Below are 14,965 nucleotides of genomic sequence, written 5' to 3'. Positions count from 1 at the left end.
AGCCCCCCCACCGCCACTCCTACTTTTGCCTCTACTTGATTTTCTATTAGGTTGCTTTTTATGTCTTCCACTGAAAATATGCAAAATACACCAACAGATCTTGCAGCTCCAACCTCACCCTCTAAGGGACAGCTTACTTGAGCAACTCTTACATTTTGTGTTTTTATATTTCTTGCCATACATTTTCCAATCTTAATGCTTACCAGTATCTTCATAGCATTGTAAGCCTTTTATTTTCACACCATTCTTGATTTCCTCAGTTAACCATGGGTGGTGTTTCCTTCTTATAATCTGTCTTTAGTGCAAATAATAGTGGGGGGGAAATAGGTGACATAGTAGTATTGTCACTGGACAACTGTTCCAGAGACTCAGGGTAATGCTCTGGGGTCCAGGGTTTGAATCCCACCACAGCAGATAGAGAAAAGTCTGAAGACCATACAGCCATTGCCAATTGTAAAAACCCATCTTGTTCACACATCCTGGTTCACTGGCGTTCTTTAGGGAAGGAAATCTGCTATCCTTCCCTGGTCTGGCCTACATGTGACTCCAGACCCACAGCCATATGGTTGAGTGTTAACTGCCCTCTGGCTTGCTGGGTCATTTCAATCAGTTCGAGGGCAGTAAATGCTCGCCTTGCAGTGACACCCACATCTCATGAAAAAATAAATTCTGATTGTGGGCTCAATTCTATTTTGCTATATTGCCAGTAACCCTTGACTCTTGTCGATCAGAAATCTATGTAGCTCAGCTTTGAAAACATTCGATGACCCAGCCTTCACTGCTTGCTGGAGAAAAGAATGTAGGAGGCAGAGGGTGATGACAAAGATGCTTTAGTGACTGGAAGCCAGTGTCCAGTGGCGTACCACAGGGATCTATGCTGGGTCCCCTATTATTTGTCACTGGGTAAATTTCAGTCTCTTACGGCGTAAGTTTCAGTGCGTAACTGGGTAAGTTTCACTCTATTAACATATGTTTAACTCTTACTGGGTACAATTCAGTGCATTAATAGTTAAGTTTCAATCTCTTACTGGGGAACTCAAAATTGGCTTAGTTGTAGGAGGCAGAGGGTGATGACAGAAGGATGCTTTAGTGTCTGGAAGCCAGTGTCCAGTGGCGTACCACAGAGATCTGTGCTGGGTCCCCTATTTGTCATTTATATAAACGACATAGATGAATACGTGGGGGGTAGGATTAGTAAGTTTGCGGATGACACAAAGATTGGCCAGGTGGTTAACATTGAGGTTCAGTGTCTTGGGCTACAGGAAGATATATGCTTGGCCTAAATAGCCAAATGGCTATGGTACTGGGTTTGTAACCCCAAGATCAAGAGTCCAAATCTCACAATGGCAAACTATGAAACTATGTAACTTTATCTGAATAGGAACAGATGGAAATGAGTTTGTACTCGAAAGAGTTGCACGAAGATATATGTTTGGCCTAAATAGCCAAATGGTTATGGTACTGGGTTTGTAACCCCAAGATCAAGAGTTCAAATCTCACAATGGCAAACTATGAAACTATGTAACTTCATCTGAATAGGAACAGATGGAAATGAGTTTGTACTCAAAAGAGTTACACGAAGATATATGTTTGGCCTAAATAGCCAAATGGTTATGGTACTGGGTTTGTAACCCCAAGATCAAGAGTTCAAATCTCACAATGGCAAACTATGAAACTATGTAACTTCATCTGAAACAGATGGAAACGGGTTTGTACTCGAAAGAGTTACACGAAGATATAGATGGGATGGTCAAATGGGCAGATAAGTGGCAGATGGAATTCAACCCTGAAAAGTGTGAGGTGATACACTTTGGAAGGAGTAATTTGACAAGGAAGTATTCAATGAACGGCATGACACTAGGAAGTTCTGAGGAACAAAGGGACCTTGACGTGTGTGTCCATAGATCTCTGAAGGCAGAGGGGCATGTTAGTGGGGTGGTGAAAAAGGTATATGGGACACTTGCCTTTATCAATCGAGGCATAGATTACAAAAGGAGGGAGGTCATGTTGGAGTTGATAGAACCTTGGTGAGCCCACAGCTAGAGAACTGTGTGCAGTTCTGGTCTCCACATTATAGGAAGGATGTGATTGCACTGTAGGGGGTGCAGAGGAGATTCACCAGGATGTTGCCTGGGATGAAACATTTAAGTTATGAAGAGAGGTTGGATAGACTTGGGTTGTTTTCGCTGGAGCAGAGAAGACTGAGGGGCGACCTGATCGAGGTGTACAAGATTATGATGGGCATGGACAGGGTGGATAGGGAGCAGCTGTTCCCCTTAGTTGAAGGGTCAGTCACAAGGGGGCATAAGTTCAAGGTGAGGGGCAGGAGGTTTAGGGGGGATGTGAGGAAAAACTTTTTTACCCAGAGGGTGGTGACGGTCTGGAATGCGCTGCCTGGGAGGGTGGTGGAGGCGGGTTGTCTCACATCCTTTAAAAAGTAAATGGAAAGTCATAACATTCAAGGTTATGGGCCAAGTGCTGGTAAATGGGATTAGGTAGGTGGGTAGGTCATGTGTTTCTCACGTCAGTGCAGACTCGATGGGCCAAAGGGCCTCTTCTGCACTGAGAGATTCTGTGACTAACACGCATTCAGGTAAGAGGCTTGTAATTGTCTATCATTTTTCCCTATGACCCTATTTGCTGGTCCACTCTTGTGTTTGTATGCCCGGTCTCTTCCTCTTGCACCCTGGTTATTATCCATATTGCCAACCTGCGTTATAGCCTTGGTCATTCTCTAATTCTCCCATCATGTGACCTCCCCATTTCTACAGCCCTACCTTATACGATTCAGCAGAACTCTGGTTCCAGTGCTGTTCAGGTGAAGACCAGCCCAACAGTCCAGCTCCCTCTTTCCGCAGTACTGGAGCCAGTGCCCCATGAATTGAAACCCAGTTTGTAACAAAGGTTCAGAATAACTTGCTTTCATGCTATTTATTAATAAAACACACCAGTGAATCAAGGCTGTAATGGGATAAAACAATGAATGTCTCCATTTACTAAATATCTCCCTCCTCCAGTAACATATTGTCTTTTGGGTGTGTTAATGAGCAGATGTGAATAGGTTCCATATTTAAATATATGAAGACAATTCAAAAAATAATTCACCCAGACAAGATGAGGTGAGGGAGGGATTTCAGCTCACCTTACACCAGAGAAGCTCTTCATTGCCTGCACTCCATCCCTTACTGTTTGAGAAATCTTTATGAAAAGTTGAGTTTGTCAGTATATTAAAACCAACAGGGACACATTGGGTTCTTTGTGCTTTTATTCACGTTTAACATTAACACAGTACACACTGATTGGCTGGACTTGGTGATGCCATATAATGACAGGATGCTTAATCCCCACTTTAAGAGTATTTGTAGGATCCTCCTGCAGCAACCCAGGTTGTGTCAACACTTTAGGTGTTGAGGTTAGCGATCACAGCCGAGGTGAACTCTGCCGAGGTTGAGTATCCACCCATATCCGGAGTCCGAACCTGGGAAGGGAATAAACATGGGTTTAATAGTGGAGGTAATCATGGTATCAGGCAGGGAAAGCTGGTATGTGTGCTTAGTAACCGGTAGACTGGTGAAGTACAGCCTCAACTCTCAGCAAGCCAACAAGGGGCTGAAGACCCAGTGAATCATAGAATGGTTACAGCTTAGACAATTAGGCCTGTTTTGTCTGTCTGCCTTTTCCCTCCGGCCCTGTCAATTTTTCCTCCTAAGCTAACGATTCAAATCTGTTCTGAAAGCCACGATTCAATCTGCCTTTGTCACACTCTCAGCCAGTGCATTCCAGATCCTAACCACTCAATGCACAAAAGTGTTTTCCCTCATGCTACCGTTGTTTCTTTTGTCAATCGCCTTAAATAGGTGTCCTCAGGTTCTACATCCTTCCACCAATGGGAACAGTTTCTTCCTATCTACTCTGACTTCAAAGAGGCTGGCTAAGTAAATTGGGCTCATATTCTTTGGAGTTTAGAAGCATGAGAGGCGATTTCACTGAAACCCACAAAATTCTGAAGGGGGCTTGATAAGGTAAGACACTGAGATTGTTTCCACTGGTCGGGGAATCTAAAGGACGGGGGTCACAGTCTCAGGGGTAAGAGGCCGCTCATTTAGGACTGAGATGAGGAGAAATTACTTCACTCCAAGGGTTGTGAATCTTTGGAATTCTCTACCCCAGAGGGTTGTGGATGCTCCATCACTGAATATATTTAAGGCTGGGGTAGACAGATTTTTGGTCCTTCTGGAATGCCGTGATATTCGGAGGTGGAAAAATGAAGTTAAAGCCCAAGATCAGCCATGATTGTGGCACAGGCTCAACGGGCCATAGTCTACTACTGCTTCTATCTTTTTTATTCATTCGTAATGTAGGCATCACTGGATAGGCCAGCATTTATTTGCCCTTGAGAAGGTGGTGGGTGAGCTGCCTTCTTGAGCCGCTGCAGTCCATGTAGTGTAGGTACACCCACAGTGCTGTTAGGGAGGCAGTTCCAGGATTTTGACCCAGCGACAGTGAAGGAACGGCGATATATTTCCAAGTCAGGATGGTGAGTGGCTTGGAGGGGAACTTACAGGTGGAGTGGGGTTCCCATCTATCTGCTGCCCTTGTCTTACATAGAGATGGTCTTGTAGACGGTGAACAGGCTTTGGGGAGTCAGGAGGTGAGTTACTCATCGCAGGGTTCCTAGCCTCTGAACTGCTCTTGTAGCCACAGTATTTATATGGCTAGTCCAGGTCAGTTTCTGGCCAATGGTAACTCCCAGGATGTTGATAGTTGGGGATTCAGCAATAGTAATGCCATTGAATGTCAAGGGGTGATTAGATTATCTTACATATGAACAAGAAGCAGGGGTAGGCCATATGGCTAGGCTGAGGACACTACCCTGAGGAACTCTTGCAGTGATGTCCTGGAGCTGAGATAATTGACCTCCAACAACTTTCCTTTGTGTTAGGTATGACCCCTTATGATTCTGAGCATCCCTATCAAATCTCTTATCCTTCTTTTCTATAAGAACAATCTCAGCTTCTCCAATCTATCCAAGTAACTGGAATCATCCTTGTGAAGCTTTTCTGCACTCTATCTAATGTCTTCATGTCCTTTCTCGAGTTAGGGGTGAATGCTGGATGAGGTTTCAGCATTTGGCTTTGCGAATCCTAAATCTGTCTTTGTACACAGGGAGTTGTGACCAAATGGAGTATTCATATTATCTGGTCACTATCACACTGCTGACTGTGCCCAAATTGTCCATCGTATTTCCCACATTATAACAGTGACCACACTTCACAAGAGTTCACAAGCTGTAAAACACTGCAATAACATGGGGCTGGGTAATGTGCCACAGCAATGCCAGTTTCAATGGGACTGAAAGCCAGTAAATCCCCAGGGCCTGATAATCTACATCCCAGGGTACTAAAGGGGGTGGCTATGGAAATAGTGGATGTGTAGGTTGTCATCTTCCAAAATTCTGTAGATTCTGGAACAGTCCCGGCAGACTAGAGTGTGGCAAATGTAACCCCACTATTTAAAAAAGGGAGGAGGGAGGGAGAAAACAGGGAATTACAGATGGGTTAGCCTAACATCACCAGTAGGGAAAATGCTCATGTTTATTATAAATATGTGTTAACTGAACACTTAGAAAATATTAACAGGATTAGACAAAGTCAACATGGATTTATGAAAGGGAAATCACGTCAGGAGGCTTCAAGGCGATTGAGACAAGTTGAGTGAGTGGGCAAATAAATGGCAGATGCAGTATAACATAGATAAGGGTGAAGTTATCTGCTTCAGTAGGAAAAACAGAATGGCAGAGTATTATTTGAATGGTGATAGATTGGGAAATGTTGATGTACAAAGGGACCTGGTGCAGCGAACAGTTAGGAAGGTAAATGGTATGTTGGCCTTCGTTGTGAGAGGACTTGAGTACAGGAGCCAAAGATGTCTTACTGCAGCTGTACAGGGCCTTGGTGAGACCACACCTGGAGTAGTGTATGCAGTTTAGGTCTCCTTACCCAAGAAAGGACACACTTGCCATAGAAGGAGTGCAGCGAAGGTTAACTAGACTGATTCCTGGGATGGCAGAATTGTCACGAGGAGAAATTGAATCGACTAGGCCCTGTTTTCACTGGAGTTTAGAAGATTCAAGGGGTGTGCATTGAAACATATAAAATTCTGACAGGGCTGGACAGACTGGACACAGGGATGATATTTCCTCTGGCTGGGGGGTGGGCGTCTAGAACAAGGGGTCACAGTCTCAGGATATGGGGTAGCCCATTTAGGTATGAGATGAGGAGAAACCTCTTCACTCAGAGGGTGGTGAACCTGTGGAATTCTCTACCACAGAGGCTGTGGAGGCCAAGTCACAATATATTTAAGAAGGAAATAGTTAGATTTCTAAACTCTAAAGGCATCAAAGGGTATGGGGAGAGTGCAGAAGTACAGAATTGAGATGTTGAATAGACAGAAGGGAGAACCTGCTCAGTGAAAAGACTTACAGCATAGGGAGTGGGACTTTGGCTAAAACCTTTACAGGATCCTATACAGAATCAGAATCGTTATAGTGCAGAGGGAAGCCATTCAGCCTATCATGTCTGCCTCATCCCTATAGGGACAATTTACCTAGTGCCATTCCCCTTCTCCAGTAACTTTAACCCTGCACCTTCTTCCCTTTCAGATAATAATCCAATTCCCTCTTGAATGCCTCAATTAAGCCTGCCTCCACCACACTCAGGCAGTGTGTTCCAGATGCTAACCACGCACTGAAGAGAAAAAGATTTTCTTCATGTTGCCATCGCTTCTTCCAATGACCCTACATCTGCGTTCTTCTCAATCCTTCCACCAATAGGAACAGCTTCTCCCTATCCACTCTGTCCAAAACACTCATGGTTTTGAACGCCTCTATCAAATCTCATCTCAACTTTCTTTTCTCCAAGAAAAACAGTCCAATCTTTCTACGTAACTGAAGTTCCTCAACCCTGGAACCATTCTCATAATCTTTTCTGCAACCTCTCACGCCTTCACATCCTTCCCAAAGTCCATCATCCAGAACTCGATGCAATGCTCCAGTCAAGGCCGATCCAGTGTTTTATACAAGTTTAACATAACTTTCTTGCTTTTATAATCTACGCTCCCATTAAGCCTAGGATGCTTTATGCTTATTAACCACACGCCCAAACTGTTTTGCCACCTTCAATGACTTATGCTGGGTCAAAATCCTGGAACTCCCTCCCTAACAGCACTGTGGGTGTACCTACACCACATGGACTGCAGCGGTTCAAGAAGGCAGCTCACCACCACCTTCTCAAGGGCAATAAATGCTGGCCTAGCCAGCAACATCCATATCTCATGAAAGAATAAAAGATAATTTGCATCCCATGTAGAGTTATGCCCTTCATTTTATATTGTATCTCCATCTTCTTCCTACCAAAATGAATCACTTCACATTTCACCACATCCGCAAATTGTCCCCTGTACACCAAGGTCTAGATCATTAATATATATCAGGAACAGCAAAGGTCCCAACATGCTGGCTTTCCTTCATTAACCCGCATTTGCCCAAATGACTTAATTTTGTTTCTAGAAACTTTTGCAGCCATTTTTGAACAAGGGTGTGACATTTGCAATTTGCGAGTCCTCTGACACCATTCGAATCTAAAATGGCCTCCATAATTTCCACTCTCGCTTACCTCCGTTTCCATGGATGCATCTCATCCAGTCCTGGTACTTTAAGTACAGACAGCCTATCCAATTACACCTCAACTTCTATTTTGAACTATTCCAGTGTCTGAAATATCTCCTCTCTCACCATGACCTGCGCAGCATCTTCTTCCTTGGTAAAGACAGATGCAAGTATTCATATATCTCAGCCATGTCCCCATAAATCTCTTTTTACCACCTTTTTTACTATTTGCATGCCTATAGAAGACTGGGTGTACCTACACCACATGGACTGCAGCGGTCCAAGGCTCTCCACCACCTTCTTGAGGGCAATTTAAGGATGGATTCAATTTTTATATTAGCTGCCAGTCTCTTTTCATACTCTCGCTTTGCTTTTTCACTTCCCCTCTGAACCTTCAATATTCAGCCTGGTTCTCAGTTGCATTTCCCACATGATATCTGTCATCAACACACTTTCTCCTCTTTATCTTACCTCTTTTGTCATCCAGGGAGCTCTGGATTTGTTGGCCCTATCTTTCCACTTCACGTCCACTTGTGGGCCCTATCTTTCCTTGTCTGCGTCAAAACTATCCTTCTCAAAAGGTAGCCCGTTGGTCGGTTACAGTTTTGCCTGCCAACCTTCCGATTGATCTGGTCCAGATCCATTCTCACTCCATTGAAGTTGGCTTTCCCCCAGTTAATCATTCTTAGTCTGGACTGTTCCTTGTCCTTTTCTGTAGCCACCCTAAACTTTATCATACAGATGATGTGCATGGCCATTGGGAGAAGGCAGGGTAGTGGCACTAGGTCAATTGCCTCTTCAAGGAGCTGCCACAGACAGGGCAGACCGACTAACCTTGTGTTGCAACAATTCTGAGATCTCCAATTCCTATTCTTCTTTTCCGCTTCTATTTGCTAGTGCCCACCCACCCCCTCGTGCAAACTTAGTTTAAATCCTCCCCAACCAGAATAGTGAACCTCCCTGTGAGGATATTAGTGCCAGTCCTGTTGAGGTGCAACCATTCTCTTTTAAATAGTGTTTTCTGCCCCAGAATTCGTCCCAATGCCCCCAAGAACCTGAAGTCTTCCTTCTTGCACAATGCCTCAAGGCCCTCAACATCTTCCTATTCCTACTCTCACTTGTATGTGGCACTGGGAGCAACCCAGAGATTACTATCTTTGAGGTCCTACTTTTTAAACTTCCTTCTTAGCTACTGAAAATCTGCCCACAGGACCTTGATGTCTGCCCCCTCTCTGTCATCAGTACCAACATGTCCCACAATATCTGGCTCAGTCCCTTTCTCCTGTCATTATCATACACTCTACACCATTCCCCACAATCACAAAGACCAAATGTAGATTTAATTCAGTATATTGTTGTTGACTGTTTCTCTGATTTGACTGTAGGTCTCTCCTTCAATCCCACCTCCACTGAATGGCCTGTAATTCACACTGACAATTTTACTATTTCCCTTGCTGCTTAACTCTCTCCATCTTGATTCTCTCTGAACAGAAACCCATCCTCGCTTTCTCAAAGACAGAATCCTTTACTAACACTGGGAGTAACTCACCTCTTGATTTCCCAAAGCCTGTTCAGCATCTACAAGGCACAAGTCAGGAGTGTGATGGAATATTCTCCACTTGCCTGGATGAGTGCAGCTCCCACAACACTCAAGAAGTTTGACACCATCCAGGACAAAGCAGCCGCTTGATTGGCACCACATCCACAAACATTCACTCCCACCAACACACAATAGCAGCAGTGTGTGTACCATCTACAAGATGCACTGCAGGAACTCCCCAAGGCTCCTTTGACAACACCTTCCAAACCCGTGACCACCACCATCTGGGAGTACGAGGGCACCAGATACATAGGAACATCGCCAACTGGAAGCTCCCCTCCAAGTCACTCACCATCCTGACTTGGAAATATATCACCGTTCCTTCACTGTCACTGGGTCAAAATCCTGGAACTCCCTCCCTAACAGCACTGTGGGTGTACCTACACCACATGGACTGCAGCGGCTCAAGAAGGCAGCTCACCACCACCTTCTCAAGGGTAATTGGGGTTTGGGCAATAAATGCTGGCCCAGCCAGCGACGCCCACATCCCGTGAATGAATAAAATTAAATAAATAAATGAAGGATGCTGGCCTAAGCAGCAACACCCACATCCCATAAAACTGCCAGCTACCCCATTTTGGGGCACATCTCCATCAAAAACATTGTAGTCAGGGTGTAGTTCCTAGCCCTGGCCAAACCTTGTCTATTAATGAGAACTTGAAGATTGCTGAAAAGAGAGATGTTGCTGAAGCTTTATGTCTTACCCTCATCAGGACAAACACAACTCCAAATTTCAAACTATCACAACAATTTATACTACTGGAGAAGAGTGCTGATTGGTTGGCAAGTCGACTCTGATTGCTTTCTTCATGGCAATGCCTCAGCCAACTGAGAGCTATAAATGAGACTCTATAGCTAGTATTTCTAACTCCACCTTGGTTTTGAACGTTCTACATTCACAGACTGCTTGCTTGCTCTTGTTTCATTTGTTTAGTATTATGTTCAGAAACCTGTTTCAGGTTTAGTAATCTGCTCTCCCTCAAGTCCCAAGCCACCCACCATCTTCATTTAAATTCCCCCATCCCTCGCTCTATTCACCCTCTCCACCAGGACTTCAATGCCAGTCAAGGCCAACCCTTCCCTTGTTATAGAAATGGCCTCAATGTGCCAAGGCTGATCACTTCCCTCCTGCATTCATTGACTTTCTTACATTACAGTGACTACACCACAAGTATTTCATTGGTTGTAAAGCACTTTGGAATGCCCTGCAGCTTTGAAAGGGACTGTAGAAGCACAAGTTCATCATGTTCTCAAACTACCCAGGAGGTACTCAGGTTATCGAGTGAAACAAAGTGATGCAGACTATCATTGACAAAGTGCTGGAATGTTTATTTGTGACTAATATTGACTGCTCTAAATGCAGCATTTTACAGATGTAACAGACATGGGAGAGCGGGCTAAGGTTGGCACCCTGCAGATTACCTGATTTGCGATGCTCCCGATTACTCCAGTGTCAATGATTCAGATGCTAAAACCTCAAATTTTCCTCGAGGTGTCAGTTATCTGATTTGTAAATGTCATTTATTTACATCATGATTCAAATTCATTCACACGTTGTTCCTCCGTCCTCGGGCTGAGACAATCTGAAAATCTTCAAAATCAATTTCAACGAAACAAAGGGGAAATAAAAGAGATGATCCACAAATCAGAAATAATGAAGAGTAGGAGGGAGTGATCATTGCTGATCCTGGATATTGTTCTCTATGTGAGAACTGGTCATTGAATGCTGCACATAGCATGGGGCAGGTTAAAGGGTTAAACACTAAACACTGGACCAGGTCACTGGGAGACACTCGGGTCACTCCATCCACTGCACATTCAAATGGTGACATTACTTTCCATAAGCAACACCTGGCCAGTACACAGGTACAAACTCTTTAACTCATTCGTTCCAAAGGATTTCTGAATGGGGGTGGGGGGGAAAGAGGAGGGGCTCCGACAGTCCCAGGGATCCAATGACAGCATCAAGTCCGAACTCACGGCAGGAGGAGGTGCTTCTAAAGGGAACCCAGTGAGTTCCAGGGCCTGAGGCAGACTAGCGGTGACGAGGAGGGTGCAGATTATCGATGATGCTCTTCAGGAAATCACTGGTGGTGGAATAACCGCCCATATCTCGGGTCCGAACCTATTCCCAGGGAGAGGGAGCGAGGGAGAAATAAATCAAAAGGAGAAATGAAAAAGAAACCACAAAATAAACGGAAATCATATAAACAATGTGGCTAAATGAAGATAAAATCATTCAAAAACCATGGGGGAGAAAATGGATACACTGGGCACAGCCCCCTCAAAACCCAACCCAACACCCCAAAAAACTCAACCAACACCCCGAACCCCCCTCAAAACCCACCCCACCAACCCCCCAAAAAACTCAACCAACACCCCTCACCCCTCTCGAAACCCACCCTACCAACCCCCCAAAACCCACCCCACCAACCCCCCCAAAAAGCTCAACCAACACCCCTCACCCCTCTTGAAACCCACCCTACCAACCCCTCAAAAAACTCAACCAACACCCTTCACCCCTCTCGAAACCTACCCAACCCCCCCTCAAAACCCACCCCACCAACCCCTCAAAAAACTCAACCAACACCCCCTCACCCCTTGAAACCCACCTTACCAACCCCCCAAAAAAACTCAACCAACACCCCTCACCCCTCTCGAAACCCACCCAACCCTCCCCTCAAAACCCACCCCACCAACCTCCCAAAATACTGAACCAACACCCCCTCACCCCTCTCGAAACCCACCCTACCAACCCCCAAAAAACTCAACCAACACCCAGACCTCCTCCCCACACAACCCAACGTTCCACTCCCAGCCCTCCACAAAATCCCCCCATCCCCCACACACAACCACCACCCCCCCATCCCCCACACACAACTAGCACCCCCATCCCCTACACATGACACAACCCCCCAATCTCCCACACCAACTCTCCACACACCTCTACACACCCCCAGCCGTCACACAACCACCCCCCCCAACCTACCTCATTGTCCCTCTCCCACCCAGTTATCCGTGCCCCTCCCTCTGGCCAGTCTCCCCCCTACCTTGCCCAGTTTGATGACCTTCTTCACAGCCTCGGAGACCAGGTTGGAGTGAAACTCTAAGCTGCAGCAGAATAAGAGTTGGGTGTCATTCATGTTGAACATGACTGTAAATAATTCAGCCTGACAAGGACAGTGAGAACATCAACAAAAAAATACGCCCCAACAGTCTGAGCCACACAGCAACTGAGGGTGAGGGTGAGGGGGCCAAAGCGAGAAAGCAGCGCAGTGCAGGTGGTGGGGGAGGAAGGACAGGAAGAGAGGGCAGGAGGTTGGGGCTTGCGAGCGCGAGAGAGAGAAAATAATGCAGGCCTTGAATCGCCCCCTCAACCCCCTACTGAGGTTAATGGATCAAAGGAAAAGACAGGAGTCAAATCTGACACACAGGATTAAGGTTGTTTATCACAGAGGCCAAGGTTCTCAGCTCTGGGCCATCACTGCAAGAGCGCATTACAGCAGTGCCCTCAGCCCAACCATCTTCAGTATCATAAAATCAGGAATATCACTGCTCACTGATGGTTCCCCACAACATTCCACTCTCAATCCCGCTCCGTAATGAAGAAACAAGATTTGGACTGACAGATGGCAGCTAGGTGGTAGAGGTCGCGGGTTTGGAAGGTGCTGCCGAAGGAGCCCAGTGAGTTGCTGTAGTGACTTTTGTCGATGGTACACACTGCTACCACCGTGCGTCAGTGGTGGAGGGTTGTTGTATGTTGAAGGTAGTGGATCGGGTGACAATCAAGATGGTATCGAGCTTCTTGAGTGTTATTGGAGCTGTACAATGATAACATAGTAAAAAGATATGGCCCCAGCATAGATCATTGTGGGACATCCTTTGGTATAAGACTCAGCAAAGATAATGATGTTCAGTGTCAAGGGCAGGTGACTGGATTCTCTCATGAAGACAGCTGCTACCTGGCACTTAAATAGCAAGTAACATTTGCACCACATATCAGCCCAAGCCGGAATGTTGTTCAGGTTTTGCTGCATATGGCCACAGGCTGCTTCAGTATCTGAATGTAAATCTAACTACACAGTGCAATCATCAGCAAACATCCCCACTTCTGACCTTAGAATCAAGGGGCTGTCAGTCTCCAATGTTGTCCACACCCAGGGAACACAAAACGTGCAAGGGAGTGGCTGCGGAGAAAGGGGGATGATGTCACTGGCCTTCAACTTGAGAAGCTGAAAAGTTACCAAAGGATAGAACAGCAAAATGGAGCAACAGTGCAACTTACTTCAGGTGTTTCAGCATATTGGCAGAGCTCAGTAACATGGCGGTGGGATTGGCAATGTTCCTGCCCATCGCCTGTGAAAAGGGATGGCGAGCTCCCTGAAACAAAACAGGAACAGTCAGTGAGGGGAGAACAGGGGCCATCTGTTGGGATTGTGGGTAATATACTGGGATATAACTGTAATATATCATCACATGGAAATGGGGGTAATATACTGGGATATAACTGTGATATACCATCACGTGGGAATGGGGGTAATATACTGGGATATAACTGTAATATATCATCACATGGAAATGGGGGTAATATACTGGGAGATAACTGTAATATATCATCACATGGAAATGGGAGTAATATACTGGGATATAACTGTAATATATCATCACATGGGAATGGGAGTAATATACTGGGATATAACTGTAATATATCATCACATGGAAATGGGGGTAATATACTGGGATATAACTGTAATATATCATCACATGGAAATGGGAGTAACATACTGGGATATAACTGTAATATATCATCACATGGGACTGTGGGTAATATACTGGGATATAACTGTAATATATCACATGGGACTGTGGGTAATATACTGGGATATAACTGTAATATACCATCACATGGGAATGGGGGTAATATACTGGGATAACTGGGATATACTATCACATGGGAATGGGGGTAATATACTGGGATATAACTGTAATATACCATCACATGGGAATGGGGGTAATATACTGGGATATAACTGTAATATATCATCACATGGGAATGGGGTAATATACTGGAATAACTGGGATATAACTGTAATATATCATCACATGGGAATGGGGGTAACATACTGGGATATAACTGTAATATACCATCACATGGGAATGGGGGTAACATACTGGGATATAACTGTAATATACCATCACATGGGAATGGGGGTAATATACTGGGATATAACTGTAATATACCATCACATGGGAATGGGGGTAATATACTGGGATAACTGGGATATAACTGTAATATACCATCACATGGGAATGGGGGTAATATACTGGGATAACTGGGATATAACTATAATATTCCATCACATGGAAATGGGGGTAATATACTGGCATAACTGGGATATAACTGTAATATACCTTCACATGGAAATGGGGGTAATATACTGGGATATAACTGTAATATATCATCACATGGAAATGGGGGTAATATACTGGGATATAACTGTAATATACTCTCACATGGAAATGGGGGTAACATACTGGGATATAACATCAAAAGATATGGGGATAGTGAAAAAAATGGTGTAAGAGATAGATGGTCAGCCATGATCTGTTTGAATGGTGGAGCAGCCTCGATGGGCTGAATGGCCTATTTCTGCTCATATTCCCTACGTTCCTATTTGACCCACTGTCCCAGAGTGTGA

The 14,965-nt window shown here is 44.9% G+C and overlaps 1 protein-coding gene across 1 annotated transcript in view; it reads right to left on the bottom strand.

Annotated features, from left to right (window-relative positions):
- Nucleotides 1–3,247: 3,247 nt before the first annotated feature.
- The window catches only part of LOC121276079 (isocitrate dehydrogenase [NAD] subunit beta, mitochondrial-like), a 36,709-nt gene continuing 24,991 nt past the window's right edge, over nt 3,248–14,965 (bottom strand). Inside the window, exons 6-9 of the mRNA XM_041184020.1 lie at nt 13,552–13,646; nt 12,317–12,377; nt 10,689–11,391; nt 3,248–3,478 (exon numbers count right to left, since the gene is read on the bottom strand). Of these exons, the coding sequence (XP_041039954.1) occupies nt 11,302–11,391; nt 12,317–12,377; nt 13,552–13,646 (246 nt within the window). The 3' untranslated portion in view covers nt 3,248–3,478; nt 10,689–11,301. The remainder of the gene's footprint in view (nt 3,479–10,688; nt 11,392–12,316; nt 12,378–13,551; nt 13,647–14,965) is intronic.

Source organism: Carcharodon carcharias, chromosome 1 (assembly GCF_017639515.1).
Source record: "Carcharodon carcharias isolate sCarCar2 chromosome 1, sCarCar2.pri, whole genome shotgun sequence".
Classification (NCBI taxonomy): domain Eukaryota; kingdom Metazoa; phylum Chordata; class Chondrichthyes; order Lamniformes; family Lamnidae; genus Carcharodon; species Carcharodon carcharias.
The sequence above is the reverse complement of the archived record's forward strand: the minus strand, read 5'-3'. Positions and strand labels throughout refer to the sequence as shown.